Here is an 18,379-nt window from a genome sequence, read left to right on the forward strand (position 1 = left end):
CCTGTGTCTCCCTGTGTCTCCCTGTGTCTCCCTGTGTCTCCCTGTGTCTCCCTGTGTCTCACTGTGTCTCCCTGTGTCTCACTGTGTCTCCCTGTGTCTCCCTGTGTCTCCCTGTGTCTCCCTGTGTCTCACTGTGTCTCACTGTGTCTCCCTGTGTCTCCCTGTGTCTCACTGTGTGTCCCTGTGTCTCCCTGTGTCTCCCTGTGTCTCCCTGTGTCTCACACTGTCCCTCCCTGTATCTCACTGTGTCTCACTGTCCCCCTGTGTCTCACTGTGTCTCCCTGTGTCTCACTTTGTCTCCCTGTGTGTCTCACTCCCTGTGTCTCCCTGTGTCTCTCTGTGCTGCCGTGGGGGGGGGTCCCTGACCTAGCGGCACTGCCAACACGGAAGTCGTTCAGCGTGCAGGTCGCAGACTCTGTCTGTGTCTCTGTCTCACTGTCTGTGTCTCACTCCCTGTGTGTCTCACTGTGTCTCACTTCCTGTGTGTCCCCCTGTGTCTCCCTGTGTCTCCCTGTGTCTCACTCCCTGTCTGTGTCTCACTGTGTCTCCCTGTGTCTCTGTGTCTCACTCCCTATGTCTCACTGTGTCTCACTATGTCTCCCTGTGTCTCACTGTGTCTCTCACTGTGTCTCCCTGTGTCTCCCTGTGTCTCACTGTGTCTCTCTCACTGTGTCTCCCTGTGTCTCACTGTGTCTCTGTGTCTCACTCCCTGTGTGTCTCCCTGTGTGTCTCACTCTGTCTCCGTGTCTCTGTGTCTCTGTGTGTCTCTCTGTGTGTCTCTGTGTCTCACTGTGTGTCTATGTGTCTCTTTGTGTCTCGCTCTGTGTCTCACTCTGTGTCTCTGTGTCTCAGATCTGTGGGGACCCGTTGACCCAGCTGGACGTAGACAACGATGTCTCCCTGTCTCTGTGTGTCTCTGTGTGTCTCACTCTGTGTCTCTGTGTCTCTGTGTGTCTCACTCTGTGTGTCTCACTCTGTGTCTCTGTGTCTCTCTGTGTGTCTCAGATCTGTGGGGACCCGTTGACCCAGCTGGACGTGGACAACGATGTCTCCGTGTCTCCGCGTCTCCACCTGCTGCGCTGTCTCTGTGTCTCTGTGTGTCTCACTCTGTGTCTCTGTGTCTCTGTGTCTCTGTGTGTCTCTGTGTGTCTCACTCTGTGTCTCTGTGTGTCTCTGTGTGTCTCTGTGTGTCTCACTCTGTGTCTCTGTGTGTCTCACTCTGTGTGTCTCACTCTGTGTCTCTGTGTCTCTCTGTGTGTCTCAGATCTGTGGGGACCCGTTGACCCAGCTGGACGTGGACAACGATGTCTCTCTGTGTCTCTGTGTGTCTCACTCTGTGTCTCTGTGTCTCCGTGTCTCAGATCTGTGGGGACCCGTTGACCCAGCTGGACGTGGACAACGATGTCTCTCTGTGTCTCTGTGTGTCTCACTCTGTGTCTCTGTGTCTCTGTGTGTCTCTGTGTCTCTGTGTGTCTCAGATCTGTGGGGACCCGTTGACCCAGCTGGACGTGGACAACGATGTCTCCGTGTCTCCGCGTCTCCACCTGCTGCGCTGTCTCTGTGTCTCTGTGTGTCTCACTCTGTGTCTCTGTGTCTCTGTGTGTCTCACTCTGTGTCTCTGTGTCTCTGTGTGTCTCACTCTGTGTCTCTGTGTGTCTCACTCTGTGTGTCTCTGTGTCTCTGTGTCTCAGATCTGTGGGGACCCGATGACCCAGCTGGACGTGGACAACGATGTCTCCGTGTCTCTGTGTCTCTCTGTGTGTCTCACTCTGTGTCTCTCTGTGTGTCTCACTCTGTGTCTCTGTGTGTCTCACTCTGTGTCTCTGTGTCTCTGTGTCTCTCTGTGTGTCTTTGTGTGTCTCACTCTGTGTCTCTGTGTGTCTCACTCTGTGTCTCTGTGTCTCACTCTGTGTGTCTCTCTGTGTGTCTCAGATCTGTGGGGACCCGTTGACCCAGCTGGACGTGGACAACGATGTCTCCGTGTCTCCGCGTCTCCACCTGCTGCACTGTCTCTGTGTCTCTGTGTGTCTCACTCTGTGTCTCTGTGTGTCTCACTCTGTGTCTCTGTGTCTCTGTGTCTCTGTGTGTCTCAGATCTGTGGGGACCCGTTGACCCAGCTGGACGTGGACAACGATGTCTCCGTGTCTCCGCGTCTCCACCTGCTGCGCTGTCTCTGTGTCTCTGTGTGTCTCACTCTGTGTCTCTGTGTGTCTCACTCTGTGTCTCCCTGTCTCTGTGTCTCTCTGTGTGTCTCAGATCTGTGGGGACCCGTTGACCCAGCTGGACGTGGACAACGATGTCTCCGTGTCTCCGCGTCTCCACCTGCTGCGCTGTCTCTGTGTCTCTGTGTGTCTCACTCTGTGTGTCTCTGTGTGTCTCACTCTGTGTCTCTGTGTCTCTGTGTCTCTGTGTCTCTGTGTCTCTCTGTGTGTCTCAGATCTGTGGGGACCCGTTGACCCAGCTGGACGTGGACAACGATGTCTCCGTGTCTCCGCGTCTCCACCTGCTGCGCTGTCTCTGTGTCTCTGTGTGTCTCACTCTGTGTCTCTGTGTGTCTCACTCTGTGTCTGTGTGTGTGTCTCACTCCGTGTCTCTGTGTCTCTGTGTGTCTCAGATCTGTGGGGACCCGTTGACCCAGCTGGACGTGGACAACGATGTCTCTGTGTCTCTGTGTCTCTGTGTGTCTCACTCTGTGTCTCTGTGTCTCTGTGTCTCTGTGTGTCTCTGTGTCTCAGATCTGTGGGGACCCGTTGACCCAGCTGGACGTAGACAACGATGTCTCCGTGTCTCCGCGTCTCCACCTGCTGCGCTGTCTCTGTGTCTCTGTGTGTCTCACTCTGTGTGTCTCACTCTGTGTCTCTGTGTGTCTCTGTGTGTCTCACTCTGTGTCTCTGTGTGTCTCACTCTGTGTCTCTGTGTCTCTGTGTCTCTCTGTGTGTCTGTGTGTCTCACTCTGTGTCTCTGTGTGTCTCACTCTGTGTCTCTGTGTGTCTCACTCTGTGTCTCTGTGTGTCTGTGTGTCTCAGATCTGTGGGGACCCGTTGACCCAGCTGGACGTGGACAACGATGTCTCCGTGTCTCTGTGTGTCTCTGTGTGTCTCACTCTGTGTCTCTCTGTGTGTCTCAGATCTGTGGGGACCCGTTGACCCAGCTGGACGTAGACAACGATGTCTCCGTGTCTCTGTGTGTCTCTGTGTGTCTCACTCTGTGTCTCTCTGTGTGTCTCTGTGTCTCACTCTGTGTCTCTCTGTGTGTCTCAGATCTGTGGGGACCCGTTGACCCAGCTGGACGTGGACAACGATGTCTCCGTGTCTCCGCGTCTCCACCTGCTGCGCTGTCTCTGTGTCTCTGTGTGTCTCACTCTGTGTCTCTGTGTCTCTGTGTGTCTCACTCTGTGTCTCTGTGTCTCACTCTGTGTCTCTGTGTGTCTCAGATCTGTGGGGACCCGTTGACCCAGCTGGACGTGGACAACGATGTCTCCGTGTCTCCGCGTCTCCACCTGCTGCGCTGTCTCTGTGTCTCTGTGTCTCACTCTGTGTCTCTGTGTGTCTCTGTGTGTCTCACTCTGTGTGTCTCCCTGTGTCTCTGTGTGTCTCAGATCTGTGGGGACCCGTTGACCCAGCTGGACGTAGACAACGATGTCTCCGTGTCTCCGCGTCTCCACCTGCTGCGCTGTCTCTGTGTCTCTGTGTGTCTCACTCTGTGTGTCTCTGTGTCTCTGTGTCTCTGTGTCTCTGTGTGTCTCACTCTGTGTCTCTGTGTCTCTGTGTGTCTCAGATCTGTGGGGACCCGTTGACCCAGCTGGACGTAGACAACGATGTCTCCGTGTCTCCGCGTCTCCACCTGCTGCGCTGTCTCTGTGTCTCTGTGTGTCTCACTCTGTGTGTCTCTGTGTCTCTGTGTCTCTGTGTCTCTGTGTGTCTCACTCTGTGTCTCTGTGTCTCTGTGTGTCTCAGATCTGTGGGGACCCGTTGACCCAGCTGGACGTGGACAACGATGTCTCCGTGTCTCCGCGTCTCCACCTGCTGCGCTGTCTCTGTGTCTCTGTGTGTCTCACTCTGTGTCTCTGTGTCTCTGTGTCTCTGTGTCTCTGTGTCTCTGTGTGTCTCAGATCTGTGGGGACCCGTTGACCCAGCTGGACGTGGACAACGATGTCTCTGTGTCTCCGCGTCTCCACCTGCTGCGCTGTCTCTGTGTCTCTGTGTGTCTCTGTGTCTCTGTGTCTCTGTGTGTCTCTGTGTGTCTGTGTCTCTGTGTGTCTCAGATCTGTGGGGACCCGTTGACCCAGCTGGACGTGGACAACGATGTCTCCGTGTCTCCGCGTCTCCACCTGCTGCGCTGTCTCTGTGTCTCTGTGTGTCTCACTCTGTGTCTCTGTGTCTCTGTGTCTCTGTGTCTCTCTGTGTCTCTGTGTGTCTCAGATCTGTGGGGACCCGTTGACCCAGCTGGACGTGGACAACGATGTCTCCGTGTCTCCGCGTCTCCACCTGCTGCGCTGTCTCCGTCTCGGCCGCCCGCTGTGGGACGCCGTGACCGTGTCACCGGTCCTCGCCGCCACGGGGAACACGTGAGGGTCACGTGGGCGGGGTCACGGGGTCAACGTGGGGCGGGGGAGGGGTCACGGGGTCAACGTGGGGCGGAGGGGTCACGGGGTCAACGCTGGGGGGTCACGGGGTCCACGCGGGGGGGGGGAGGGGGTCACGGGGTCAACGCTGGGGGGTCATGGGGATGAATGCAGAGGGGTCACAGAGTCAACATGGGCGGGGGGTCACGGGGTCAACGTTAGGTCACGGGGTCAACGTTAGGTCGCGAGGTCAGCCCGGGGTCAACGTGAAGTCAGAGCTGTGTGGTGGTGTGAGCGTGGTGAGTGACGGTGTGTGTGTGTGTGGTGAGTAGCGAGGTGGTGAGTGACGGTGTGTGTGTGGTGAGCGTGGTGAGTGACGGTGTGTGTGTGTGTGGTGAGTAGCGAGGTGGTGAGCGTGGTGAGTGTGGTAAGTGACGGTGTGTGTGTGTGGTGAGTAGCGAGGTGGTGAGTGTGGTGAGTGACTGTGTGTGTGTGTGTGTGGTGAGTAGCGAGGTGGTGAGCGTGGTGAGCGTGGTGAGTGACTGTGTGTGTGTGTGTGGTGAGTCGCGAGGTGGTGAGCGTGGTGAGCGTGGTGACTGACTGTGTGTGTGTGGTGAGTGACTGTGTGTGAGTGTGGTGAGTGACTGTGTGTGTGTGGTGAGTAGCGAGGTGGTGAGTGACTGTGTGTGTGTGTGTGGTGAGTAGCGAGGTGGTGAGCGTGGTGAGCGACTGTGTGTGTGTGTGTGTGGTGAGTGACTGTGTGTGAGTGTGGTGAGTGAGTGACTGTGTGTGTGTGTGTGGTGAGCAGCGAGGTGGTGAGTGACTGTGTGTGTGTGTGTGGTGAGCAGCGAGGTGGTGAGCGTGGTGAGCGAGGACCGCACGCTCCTGGCCTTCTCGCCATGCGGGCGCCGTGTGTGTCCACCGCTGGTCCTCACCGCCTCACCAGCGGCGCTCACCAGCAACGCTTGGCTCACCATGGCCATCACCACCACCGCCTGCGTCTCTGTCTGGTGAGCGCCCACCGCTCAGCCGCTCACCCCACCGCTCACCCCGCCGCTCACCCCACCGCTCAGCCGCTCGCCCCACCGCTCACCCCACCGCTCACCCCACCGCTCACCCCACCGCTCACTCCACCGCTCACCCCACTGCTCACCCCACCGCTCACCCCTCACCCCACCCCTCACCCCACCGCTCACCCCACCGCTCACCCCACCGCTCACTCCACCGCTCACCCCACCGCTCACCCCACCGCTCACCCCACCGCTCACCCCACCCCTCACCCCACTGCTCACCCGACCGCTCACCCCACCTCGTCAGCGTGGTTAAGATGGTTAAGATGGTCAGCGTGGTTAAGATGGTCAGGGTGGTTAAGATGGTCAGGGTGGTTAAGATGGTCAGCGTGGTTAAGATGGTCAGCGTGGTTAAGATGGTCAGCGTGGTTAAGATGGTCAGGGTGGTTAAGATGGTCAGGGTGGTTAAGATGGTCAGGGTGGTTAAGATGTTCAGGGTGGTTAAGATGGTCAGCGTGGTTAAGATGGTCAGGGTGGTTAAGATGGTCAGGGTGGTTAAGATGGTCAGGGTGGTTAAGATGGTCAGGGTGGTAAAGATGGTCAGGGTGGTTAAGATGGTCAGCATGGTTAAGATGGTCAGCGTGGTTAAGATGGTCAGGGTGGTTAAGATGGTCAGGGTGGTTAAGATGGTCAGGGTGGTTAAGATGGTCAGGGTGGTTAAGATGGTCAGGGTGGTTAAGATGGTCAGCATGGTTAAGATGGTCAGCGTGGTTAAGATGGTCAGCGTGGTTAAGATGGTCAGGGTGGTTAAGATGGTCAGCGTGGTTAAGATGGTCAGCGTGGTTAAGATGGTCAGCGTAGTTAAGATGGTCAGCGTGGTTAAGATGGTCAGGGTGGTTAAGATGGTCAGGGTGGTTAAGATGGTCAGGGTGGTTAGGATGGTCAGGGTGGTTAAGATGGTCAGCGTGGTTAAGATGGTCAGGGTGGTTAAGATGGTCAGCGTGGTTAAGATGGTCAGGGTGGTTAAGATGGTCAGGGTGGTTAAGATGGTCAGGGTGGTTAAGATGTTCAGGGTGGTTAAGATGGTCAGCGTGGTTAAGATGGTCAGGGTGGTTAAGATGGTCAGGGTGGTTAAGATGGTCAGGGTGGTAAAGATGGTCAGCGTGGTTAAGATGGTCAGCGTGGTTAAGATGGTCAGGGTGGTTAAGATGGTCAGCGTGGTTAAGATGGTCAGCGTGGTTAAGATGGTCAGGGTGGTTAAGATGGTCAGGGTGGTTAAGATGGTCAGCGTGGTTAAGATGGTCAGCGTGGTTAAGATGGTCAGGGTGGTTAAGATGGTCAGCGTGGTTAAGATGGTCAGCGTGGTTAAGATGGTCAGGGTGGTTAAGATGGTCAGGGTGGTTAAGATGGTCAGCGTGGTTAAGATGGTCAGCGTGGTTAAGATGGTCAGCGTGGTTAAGATGGTCAGGGTGGTTAAGATGGTCAGGGTGGTTAAGATGGTCAGGGTGGTTAAGATGTTCAGGGTGGTTAAGATGGTCAGCGTGGTTAAGATGGTCAGGGTGGTTAAGATGGTCAGGGTGGTTAAGATGGTCAGGGTGGTTAAGATGGTCAGGGTGGTAAAGATGGTCAGCGTGGTTAAGATGGTCAGCGTGGTTAAGATGGTCAGGGTGGTTAAGATGGTCAGCGTGGTTAAGATGGTCAGCGTGGTTAAGATGGTCAGCGTAGTTAAGATGGTCAGCGTGGTTAAGATGGTCAGGGTGGTTAAGATGGTCAGGGTGGTTAAGATGGTCAGCGTGGTTAAGATGGTCAGGGTGGTTAAGATGGTCAGCGTGGTTAAGATGGTCAGGGTGGTTAAGATGGTCAGCGTGGTTAAGATGGTCAGCGTGGTTAAGATGGTCAGGGTGGTTAAGATGGTCAGGGTGGTTAAGATGGTCAGCGTGGTTAAGATGGTCAGGGTGGTTAAGATGGTCAGCGTGGTTAAGATGGTCAGCGTGGTTAAGATGGTCAGGGTGGTTAAGATGGTCAGGGTGGTTAAGATGGTCAGCGTGGTTAAGATGGTCAGGGTGGTTAAGATGGTCAGGGTGGTTAAGATGGTCAGGGTGGTTAAGATGGTCAGGGTGGTTAAGATGGTCAGGGTGGTTAAGATGGTCAGGGTGGTTAAGATGGTCAGGGTGGTTAAGATGGTCAGGGTGGTTAAGATGGTCAGGGTGGTTAAGATGGTCAGCGTGGTTAGGATTGTCAGCGTGGTTAGGATGGTCAGCGTGGTTAAGATGGTCAGCGTGGTTAAGATGGTCAGCGTGGTTAAGATGGTCAGGGTGGTTAAGATGGTCAGCGTGGTTAAGATGGTCAGGGTGGTTAAGATGGTCAGCGTGGTTAAGATGGTCAGGGTGGTTAAGATGGTCAGGGTGGTTAAGATGGTCAGGGTGGTTAAGATGGTCAGCGTGGTTAAGATGGTCAGCGTGGTTAAGATGGTCAGCGTGGTTAAGATGGTCAGGGTGGTTAAGATGGTCAGCGTGGTTAAGATGGTCAGGGTGGTTAAGATGGTCAGGGTGGTTAAGATGGTCAGGTTGGTTAAGATGGTCAGCGTGGTTAAGATGGTCAGCGTGGTTAAGATGGTCAGGGTGGTTAAGATGGTCAGGGTGGTTAAGATGATCAGCGTGGTTAAGATGATCAGCGTGGTTAAGATGGTCAGCGTGGTTAAGATGGTCAGCGTGGATGAGATGGCCAGCCTGGATGAGATGGTCAGGGTGGTTAAGATGATCAGCGTGGTTAAGATGGTCAGGGTGGTTAAGATGGTCAGCGTGGTTAAGATGGTCAGCATGGTTAAGATGGTCAGGGTGGTTAAGATGGTCAGCGTGGTTAAGATGGTCAGGGTGGTTAAGATGGTCAGCGTGGTTAAGATGGTCAGGGTGGTTAAGATGGTCAGGGTAGTTAAGATGGTCAGGGTGGTTAAGATGGTCAGGGTGGTTAAGATGGTCAGGGTGGTTAAGATGGTCAGGGTGGTTAAGATGGTCAGCGTGGTTAAGATGGTCAGCGTGGTTAAGATGGTCAGCGTGGTTAAGATGGTCAGGGTGGTTAAGATGGTCAGGGTGGTTAAGATGGTCAGGGTGGTTAAGATGGTCAGCGTGGTTAAGATGGTCAGGGTGGTTAAGATGGTCAGGGTGGTTAAGATGGTCAGCGTGGTTAAGATGGTCAGGGTGGTTAAGATGGTCAGGGTGGTTAAGATGGTCAGCGTGGTTAAGATGGTCAGGGTGGTTAAGATGGTCAGGGTGGTTAAGATGGTCAGGGTGGTTAAGATGGTCAGGGTGGTTGGGTTCATAGTGATGAAGTTCGTGAGCTGCGTGAAGTCTCATGAGGCTCACTGGTGTGGGCGTGGCTAGTGGGTGGGGTGTGGGCGTGGCTCGTGGGTGGGGTGTGGGCGTGGCTCGTGGGTGAGGTGTGGGCGTGGCTAGCGGGCAAGGTGTGGGCGTGGGCGAGGTGTGGGCGTGGCTCGCGGGTGAGGTGTGGGCGTGGCTCGTGGGTGAGGTGTGGGCGTGGCTCGTAGGTGAGGTGTGGGCGAGGTGTGGGCGTGGCTCGCGGGTGAGGTGTGGGCGAGGTGTGGGCGAGGTGTGGGCATGGCTCGCGGGTGAGGTGTGGGTGTGGCTAACGGGTGAGGTGTGGGCGTGGCTCGCGGGTGAGGTGTGGGCGAGGTGTGGGCGAGGTGTGGGCATGGCTCGCGGGTGAGGTGTGGGTGTGGCTAACGGGTGAGGTGTGGGCGTGGCTCGCGGGTGAGGTGTGGGCGTGGCTCGTGGGTGAGGCGTGGCTAGCGGGCGAGGTGTGGGCGTGGCTCGTGGTCGAGGCGTGGGCGAGGTGTGGGCGTGGCTAGCGGGCGAGGTGTGGGCGTGGCTCGTGAGCGAGGTGTGGGCGTGGGTGAGGCGTGGGCGTGGGTGAGGTGTGGGCGTGACTCCTCCCCATCCCCTCCTCCACTCAGGGACCTCAAGAGCGGCCGCGTCATCGTGGACAACCGATCGATGGCTCCCATCATGCACGGTAACGCGCACGAAGGAAGTGACGTCGCACACACAGGAAGTGACGTCACACACGCGGGAAGAGGCGTCGCACACGCAGGAAGTGATGAGGCCACACCGGAAGTGATGCTACACCGGAAGTGATGTCACACAAGCAGAGAGGAAGTGGTGACAGACACAGGAAGTGATGCCCCACAGGAAGTGATGGCATCTGCAGGAAATGATGTCACGGAGTAATCAGACACAGGAAGTGATGTTACAGGATGTGGTGACAGCAAGCTATAGCACCTAAGTGATCGCAGACAGGAAGTGATGTCATACAGCAAGTGATCACAGACACAGGAAGTGATGTCATACAGGAAGTGATTGCAGATACACAGGAAGTGGTGACAGACAGGAAGAGATGTCACACAGGAAGTGATGTCACCCCCCCAGGAGGGGAGTCTCTGGCTGCTGGGGGCTGCACTTTGACCCCGGAGGGTCGCCCCGTGGTGTCCCTGAGCAACGGACGCACCTACTGCTACAGCAGCAGCCTGCACTGCTGGTGAGGGTGGTGGTGAGTGGTGAGAGTGGTGAGGGTGGTGGTGAGGGTGGTGGTGAGGGGTGGTGAGGGTGGTGAGGGTGAGGGTGGTGGTGAGGGTGGTGGTGAGGGTGGTGGTGAGGGTGGTGAGGGTGGTGGTGAGGGTGGTGGTGAGGGTGGTGGTGGGGGTGGTGAGGGTGGTGGTGGGGGTGGTGAGGGTGGTGGTGAGGGTGGTGGTGAGGGGTGGTGAGGGTGCTACTGCTACAGCAGCAGCCTGCACTGCTGGTGATGGTGGTGGTGAGTGGTGGTGAGGGTGGTGGTGAGGGTGGTGGTGAGGGTGGTGGTGAGGGGTGGTGAGGGTGCTACTGCTACAGCAGCAGCCTGCACTGCTGGTGAGGGTGGTGGTGAGGGTGGTGAGGGTGGTGGTGAGGGTGGTGGTGAGAGTGGTGGTGAAGGGTGGTGGTGAAGGGTGGTGGTGAGGGTGGTGGTGAGGGTGGTGGTGAGGGTGGTGGTGAAGGGTGGTGGTGAGGGTGGTGGTGAGGGTGGTGGTGAGGGTGGTGGTGAAGGGTGGTGGTGAGGGTGGTGGTGAGGGTGGTGGTGAGGGTGGTGGTGAGTGGTGGTGGTGGTGGTGAGGGTGGTGGTGAGGGTGGTGGTGAGGGTGGTGGTGAGTGGTGGTGAGGGTGGTGGTGAGGGTGGTGGTGAGGGTGGTGAGGGTGGTGGTGAGGGTGGTGGTGGTGAGGGTGGTGGTGAGTGGTGGTGAGGGTGGTGAGGGTGGTACTGCTACAGCAGCAGCCTGCACTGCTGGTGAGGGTGGTGGTGAGGGTGGTGGTGAGGGTGGTGGTGAGGGTGGTGGTGAGAGTGGTGGTGGTGAGGGTGGTGGTGAGGGTGGTGGTGGTGAGGGTGGTGGTGGTGAGGGTGGTGGTGGTGAGGGTGGTGGTGGTGAGGGTGGTGGTGGTGGTGAGGGTGGTGAGGGTGGTGAGAGTGGTGGTGAGGGTGAGGGTTGTTGTTGTAGTTGTTGTTGTTTAGTTGTTCTTTAGTTGTTGTGGTTGTTGTTGTTTAGTTGTTGTTGTAGTTGTTGTTGTTTAGTTGTTGTTGTTTAGTTGTTGTGTAGTTGTTGTTGTTTAGTTGTTGTTGTAGTTGTTGTTGTTTAGTTGTTGTTGTGTAGTTGTTGTTGTTTAGTTGTTGTTGTAGTTGTTGTTGTTTAGTTGTTGTAGTTGTTGTTGTGTAGTTGTTGTTGTTTAGTTGTTGTTGTTTAGTTGTTGTAGTTGTTGTTGTGTAGTTGTTGTTGTTTAGTTGTTGTTGTTGTATAGTTGTTGTATAGTTGTTGTTGTTGTGGTTGTTGTTGTTTAGTTGTTGTTGATGTTGTGGTTGTTGTTGTTTAGTTGTTGTTGTTTAGTTGTTGTATAGTTGTAGTTGTTGTTGTTTAGTTGTTGTTGTATAGTTGTTGTATAGTTGTTGTTGTTGTTGTTTACAGGACGTTGATCTGTGACCGCCACGATGTGCTGCCCCTGTGCTAGGAGTGGTGAATGATGTTGTTTAGTTGTTGTTTAGTTGTTGTTGTATAGTAGTTGTTGTTGTTTAGTTCTAGTTGTTGTTGTTTAGTTGTTGTATAGTTGTTGTTGTATAGTTGTAGTTGTTGTTGTTTAGTTGTATAGTTGTTGTTGTATAGTTGTTGTATAGTTGTTGTAGTTGTTGTTGTAGTTGTTGTTGTTGTTTACAGGACGTTGATCTGTGACCGCCACGATGTGCTGCCCCTGTGCTAGGAGTGGTGAATGATGTTGTTTAGTTGTTGTTTAGTTGTTGTTGTATAGTAGTTGTTGTTGTTTAGTTCTAGTTGTTGTTGTTTAGTTGTTGTATAGTTGTTGTTGTATAGTTGTAGTTGTTGTTGTTTAGTTGTATAGTTGTTGTTGTATAGTTGTTGTATAGTTGTTGTAGTTGTTGTTGTAGTTGTTGTTGTTGTTTACAGGACGTTGATCTGTGACCGCCACGATGTGCTGCCCCTGTGCTAGGAGTGGTGAATGATGTTGTTTAGTTGTTGTTTAGTTGTTGTTGTATAGTAGTTGTTGTTGTTTAGTTCTAGTTGTTGTTGTTTAGTTGTTGTATAGTTGTTGTTGTATAGTTGTAGTTGTTGTTGTTTAGTTGTATAGTTGTTGTTGTATAGTTGTTGTATAGTTGTTGTAGTTGTTGTTGTAGTTGTTGTTGTTGTTTACAGGACGTTGATCTGTGACCGCCACGATGTGCTGCCCCTGTGCTAGGAGTGGTGAATGATGTTGTTTAGTTGTTGTTTAGTTGTTGTTGTATAGTAGTTGTTGTTGTTTAGTTCTAGTTGTTGTTGTTTAGTTGTTGTATAGTTGTTGTTGTATAGTTGTAGTTGTTGTTGTTTAGTTGTATAGTTGTTGTTGTATAGTTGTTGTATAGTTGTTGTAGTTGTTGTTGTAGTTGTTGTTGTTGTTTACAGGACGTTGATCTGTGACCGCCACGATGTGCTGCCCCTGTGCTAGGAGTGGTGGATGATGTTGTTGTTTAGTTGTTGTTGATGTTGTGGTTGTTGTTGTTTAGTTGTTGTTGTTTAGTTGTTGTTGTTGTATAGTTGTTGTATAGTTGTAGTTGTTGTTGTTTACAGGACGTTGATCTGTGACCGCCACGATGTGCTGCCCCTGTGCTCCGACCTCCGGGGTTGCCTCGCCTCCCAGAATGCACTGCACTGCTCAGGCCCACTCGCCGCCCTGCAGACTCGCGCACACAGGCACGTGACTGTGTGTGTGTAGTGTGTGTGTAGTGTGTGTCACTGTGTGTGTGTGTGTCACTGTGTGTGTAGTGTGTGTGTGTAGTGTGTGTAGTGTGTGTGTAGTGTGTGTAGTGTGTGTAGTGTGTCACTGTGTGTGTAGTGTGTGTGTGTAGTGTGTGTAGTGTGTGTGTGTGTGTCACTGTGTGTGTAGTGTGTGTGTGTGTAGTGTGTAGTGTGTGTGTGTGTGTCACTGTGTGTGTAGTGTGTGTGTGTAGTGTGTGTGTGTAGTGTGTGTGTAGTGTGTGTGTAGTGTGTGTGTGTGTGTAGTGTGTGTGTAGTGTGTGTGTGTGTCTGTGTGTGTGTCTGTGTAGTGTGTGTGTAGTGTGTGTGTGTGTGTTTGTAGGTGTGTGTGTCTGTGTGTGTCTGTGTGTGTGTGTGTAGTGTGTGGTGTGTGTGTAGTGTGTGTGTGGTGTGTGTGTCTGTGTGTGTGTAGTGTGTGTAGTGTGTGTGTAGTGTGTGTCTCTGTGTGTCTCTGTGTGTCTCACCCCGTGTCTCTGTATGTGTCTCTGTGTGTCTGTGTGTCTCACCCCGTGTCTCTGTGTGTCTCCGTGTCTCTAGCGGTGCACGCCAGGCTCTGCGTGTCTCCGCCGTGTCTCCTAGCTTGCAGCGCAGCTGTCTGTGTGTCTGTGTGTGTGTCTCTGTGTGTCTCACCTCGTGTCTCTGTGTGTCTCTGTGTGTGTCTGTGTGTGTCTGTGTCTCACCCCGTGTCTGTGTGTCTCACCCCGTGTCTCTGTGTGTGTGTCTGTGTGTGTCTGTGTGTGTCTGTGTGTCTCACCCCGTGTCTCTGTGTGTCTCCGTGTCTCTAGCGGTGCACGCCAGGCTCTGCGTGTCTCCACCGTGTCTCCTAGCTTGCAGCGCAGCTGTCTGTGTGTCTCTGTGTGTGTCTGTGTGTCTCTGTGTGTGTGTCTCTGTGTGTGTCTCTGTGTGTCTGTGTCTCACCCCGTGTCTCACCCCGTGTCTCTGTGTGTCTCCGTGTCTCTAGCGGTGCACGCTAGGCTCTGCATGTCTCCTAGCTTGCAGCGCAGCTGTGTGTGTGTCTGTGTGTGTGTGTCTCAGCCCGTGTCTCTGTGTGTCTCTGTTTGTGTCTGTGTGTGTGTGTCTCACCCCGTGTCTCTGTGTGTGTCTGTGTGTGTCTGTGTGTCTCTGTGTGTCTCACCCCGTGACTCTGTGTGTCTCCGTGTCTCTAGCGGTGCACGCCAGGCTCTGCGTGTCTCCTAGCTTGCAGCGCAGCTGTCTGTGTGTCTCTGTGTGTGTCTGTGTGTCTCTGTGTGTGTCTGTGTGTCTCTATGTGTGTGTCTCTGTGTGTGTCTCTGTGTGTCTGTGTCTGTGTCTCACCCCGTGTCTCACCCCGTGTCTCTGTGTGTCTCCGTGTCTCTAGCGGTGCACGCTAGGCTCTGCGTGTCTCCTAGCTTGCAGCGCAGCTGTGTGTGTGTCTGTGTGTGTGTGTCTCTGTGTGTGTCTGTGTGTGTCTGTGTCTCACCCCGTGTCTGTGTGTCTCACCCCGTGTCTCTGTGTGTCTCCGTGTCTCTAGCGGTGCACGCCAGGCTCTGCGTGTCTCCGCCGTGTCTCCTAGCTTGCAGCGCAGCTGTCTGTGTGTCTCTGTGTGTGTCTCTGTGTGTCTCTATGTGTGTGTGTGTCTCTGTGTGTGTCTCTGTGTGTCTGTGTGTGTCTGTGTGTGTGTCTCTGTGTGTCTCTGTGTGTGTCTCTGTGTGTCTGTGTGTCTCACCCCGTGTCTCTGTGTGTCTCTGTGTGTCTCTGTGTGTGTCTGTGTCTCACCCCGTGTCTGTGTGTCTCACCCCGTGTCTCTGTATGTGTCTCACCCCGTGTCTGTGTGTCTCACCCCGTGTCTCTGTGTGTCTCCGTGTCTCTAGCGGTGCACGCCAGGCTCTGCGTGTCTCCGCCGTGTCTCCTAGCTTGCAGCGCAGCTGTCTGTGTGTCTCTGTGTGTGTCTGTGTGTCTCTGTGTGTGTGTGTGTCTGTGTGTGTCTTTGTGTGTCTGTGTCTCACCCCGTGTCTGTGTGTCTCACCCCGTGTCTCTGTGTGTCTCCGTGTCTCTAGCGGTGCACGCCAGGCTCTGCGTGTCTCCGCCGTGTCTCCTAGCTTGCAGCGCAGCTGTCTGCGTGTCTCTGTGTGTGTTTGTGTGTTTCTATGTGTGTGTGTCTCTGTGTGTGTCTCTGTGTGTCTGTGTCTCACCCCGTGTCTCTGTGTGTGTCTGTGTGTGTCTGTGTGTCTCACCCCGTGTCTCTGTGTGTCTCCGTGTCTCTAGCGGTGCACGCCAGGCTCTGCGTGTCTCCGCCGTGTCTCCTAGCTTGCAGCGCAGCTGTGTGTGTGTCTGTGTGTGTGTGTCTCACCCCGTGTCTCTGTGTGTCTCTGTGTGTGTCTGTGTGTGTCTGTGTGTGTCTGTGTGTCTCACCCCGTGTCTCTGTGTGTCTCCGTGTCTCTAGCGGTGCACGCCAGGCTCTGCGTGTCTCCGCCGTGTCTCCTAGCTTGCAGCGCAGCTGTGTGTGTGTCTGTGTGTGTGTGTCTCACCCCGTGTCTCTGTGTGTCTCTGTGTGTGTCTGTGTGTGTCTGTGTGTGTCTGTGTGTCTCACCCCGTGTCTCTGTGTGTCTCCGTGTCTCTAGCGGTGCACGCCAGGCTCTGCGTGTCTCCGCCGTGTCTCCTAGCTTGCAGCGCAGCTGTTCTGTGGCTCAGCTGGAGGCTCAGACGGCAGCGGCCTTGTCGCTGGGCTCGCCGGGGGAATATCGCCACTGGCTCACTGCCTACACCAGATACCTCGCTCAGGAGGGTAAATACACTACACTATACACTACTATACACTACTATACTATACACTACACTATACACTACTATACTATACACTACTATACACTATACACTACTATACTATACACTACAATATCGCCACTGGCTCACTGCCTACACCAGATACCTCGCTCAGGAGGGTAAATACACTACACTATACACTACACTATACACTACTATATACTATACACTACTATACACTATACACTACAATATCGCCACTGGCTCACTGCCTACACCAGATACCTCGCTCAGGAGGGTAAATACACTACACTATACACTACTATACACTATACACTACTATACACTATACACTACTATACACTATACACTACTATACTATACACTACAATATCGCCACTGGCTCACTGCCTACACCAGATACCTCGCTCAGGAGGGTAAATACACTACACTATACACTACTATACACTACACTATACACTACTATACACTACTATACTGTACACTACAATATCGCCACTGGCTCACTGCCTACACCAGATACCTCGCTCAGGAGGGTAAATACACTACCCTATACACTACCATACACTATACACTACTATACACTATACACTACTATACACTATACACTACTATACACTACTATACTATACACTACAATATCGCCACTGGCTCACTGCCTACACCAGATACCTCGCTCAGGAGGGTAAATACACTACACTATACACTACTATACACTACACTATACACTACTATACACTACTATACTGTACACTACAATATCGCCACTGGCTCACTGCCTACACCAGATACCTCGCTCAGGAGGGTAAATACACTACCCTATACACTACTATACACTATACACTACTATACACTATACACTACTATACTATACACTACTATACTATACACTACTATACACTATACACTACTATACTATACACTACTATACTATACACTACTATACACTATACACTACTATACTATACACTACAATATCGCCACTGGCTCACTGCCTACACCAGATACCTCGCTCAGGAGGGTAAATACACTACACTATACACTACTATACACTATACACTACTATACACTATACACTACTATACACTATACACTACTATACACTACTATACTATACACTACAATATCGCCACTGGCTCACTGCCTACACCAGATACCTCGCTCAGGAGGGTAAATACACTACACTATACACTACTATACACTACACTTTACACTACACTATACACTACTATACTATACACTACAATATCGCCACTGGCTCACTGCCTACACCAGATACCTCGCTCAGGAGGGTAAATACACTACACTATACACTACTATACACTATACACTACTATACACTATACACTACTATACTATACACTACTATACTATACACTACTATACACTATACACTACTATACTATACACTACTATACTATACACTACTATACACTACTATACTATACACTACAATATCGCCACTGGCTCACTGCCTACACCAGATACCTCGCTCAGGAGGGTAAATACACTACACTATACACTACTATACACTATACACTACTATACACTATACACTACTATACACTACAATATCGCCACTGGCTCACTGCCTACACCAGATACCTCGCTCAGGAGGGTAAATACACTACACTATACACTACTATACACTACACTTTACACTACACTATACACTACTATACTATACACTACAATATCGCCACTGGCTCACTGCCTACACCAGATACCTCGCTCAGGAGGGTAAATACACTACACTATACACTACTATACACTATACACTACACTATACAATACACTACTATACACTATACACTACTATACACTACTATACTATACACTACAATATCGCCACTGGCTCACTGCCTACACCAGATACCTCGCTCAGGAGGGTAAATACACTACACTATACACTACTATACACTATACACTACTATACACTATACACTACTATACTATACACTACTATACTATACACTACTATACACTATACACTACTATACTATACACTACTATACACTATACACTACTATACTATACACTACAATATCGCCACTGGCTCACTGCCTACACCAGATACCTCGCTCAGGAGGGTAAATACACTACACTATACACTACTATACACTATACACTACTATACACTATACACTACTATACACTATACACTACTATACACTATACACTACTATACACTACTATACTATACACTACAATATCGCCACTGGCTCACTGCCTACACCAGATACCTCGCTCAGGAGGGTAAATACACTACACTATACACTACTATACACTACACTATACACTACTATACACTACTATACTATACACTACAATATCGCCACTGGCTCACTGCCTACACCAGATACCTCGCTCAGGAGGGTAAATACACTACCCTATACACTACTATACACTATACACTACTATACACTATACACTACTATACTATACACTACTATACTATACACTACTATACACTATACACTACTATACTATACACTACTATACTATACACTACTATACACTATACACTACTATACTATACACTACAATATCGCCACTGGCTCACTGCCTACACCAGATACCTCGCTCAGGAGGGTAAATACACTACACTATACACTACTATACACTATACACTACTATACACTATACACTACTATACACTATACACTACTATACACTACTATACTATACACTACAATATCGCCACTG

At 52.0% G+C, this 18,379-nt stretch overlaps 1 protein-coding gene across 5 annotated transcripts in view; it reads left to right on the plus strand.

The window, feature by feature from the left end:
• The window catches only part of HIRA (histone cell cycle regulator), a 114,775-nt gene that overhangs the window by 89,701 nt on the left and 6,695 nt on the right, over positions 1-18,379 (plus strand). For 4 of the 5 annotated variants that reach the window (XM_076057743.1, XM_076057741.1, XM_076057745.1 and 1 more), the window contains 6 exons: positions 853-4,567; positions 5,413-5,574; positions 9,545-9,603; positions 10,017-10,125; positions 12,725-12,847; positions 13,448-15,674. In XM_076057743.1, the coding sequence (XP_075913858.1) occupies positions 853-1,380 (528 nt within the window). In that variant the 3' untranslated portion in view covers positions 1,381-4,567; positions 5,413-5,574; positions 9,545-9,603; ... (1 more) ...; positions 12,725-12,847; positions 13,448-15,674. Of the gene's footprint in view, positions 1-852; positions 4,568-5,412; positions 5,575-9,544; positions 9,604-10,016; positions 10,126-11,575; positions 12,683-12,724; positions 12,848-13,447; positions 15,675-18,379 lie in introns of those variants that run through there. The other variant, XM_076057742.1, reaches the window with a different exon arrangement.

Source organism: Petromyzon marinus, chromosome 84 (genome assembly GCF_048934315.1).
Source record: "Petromyzon marinus isolate PM22_M1 ecotype Great Lakes invasive population chromosome 84, UKy_Petmar_22M1.pri1.0, whole genome shotgun sequence".
In the NCBI taxonomy this organism is placed as follows: domain Eukaryota; kingdom Metazoa; phylum Chordata; class Hyperoartia; order Petromyzontiformes; family Petromyzontidae; genus Petromyzon; species Petromyzon marinus.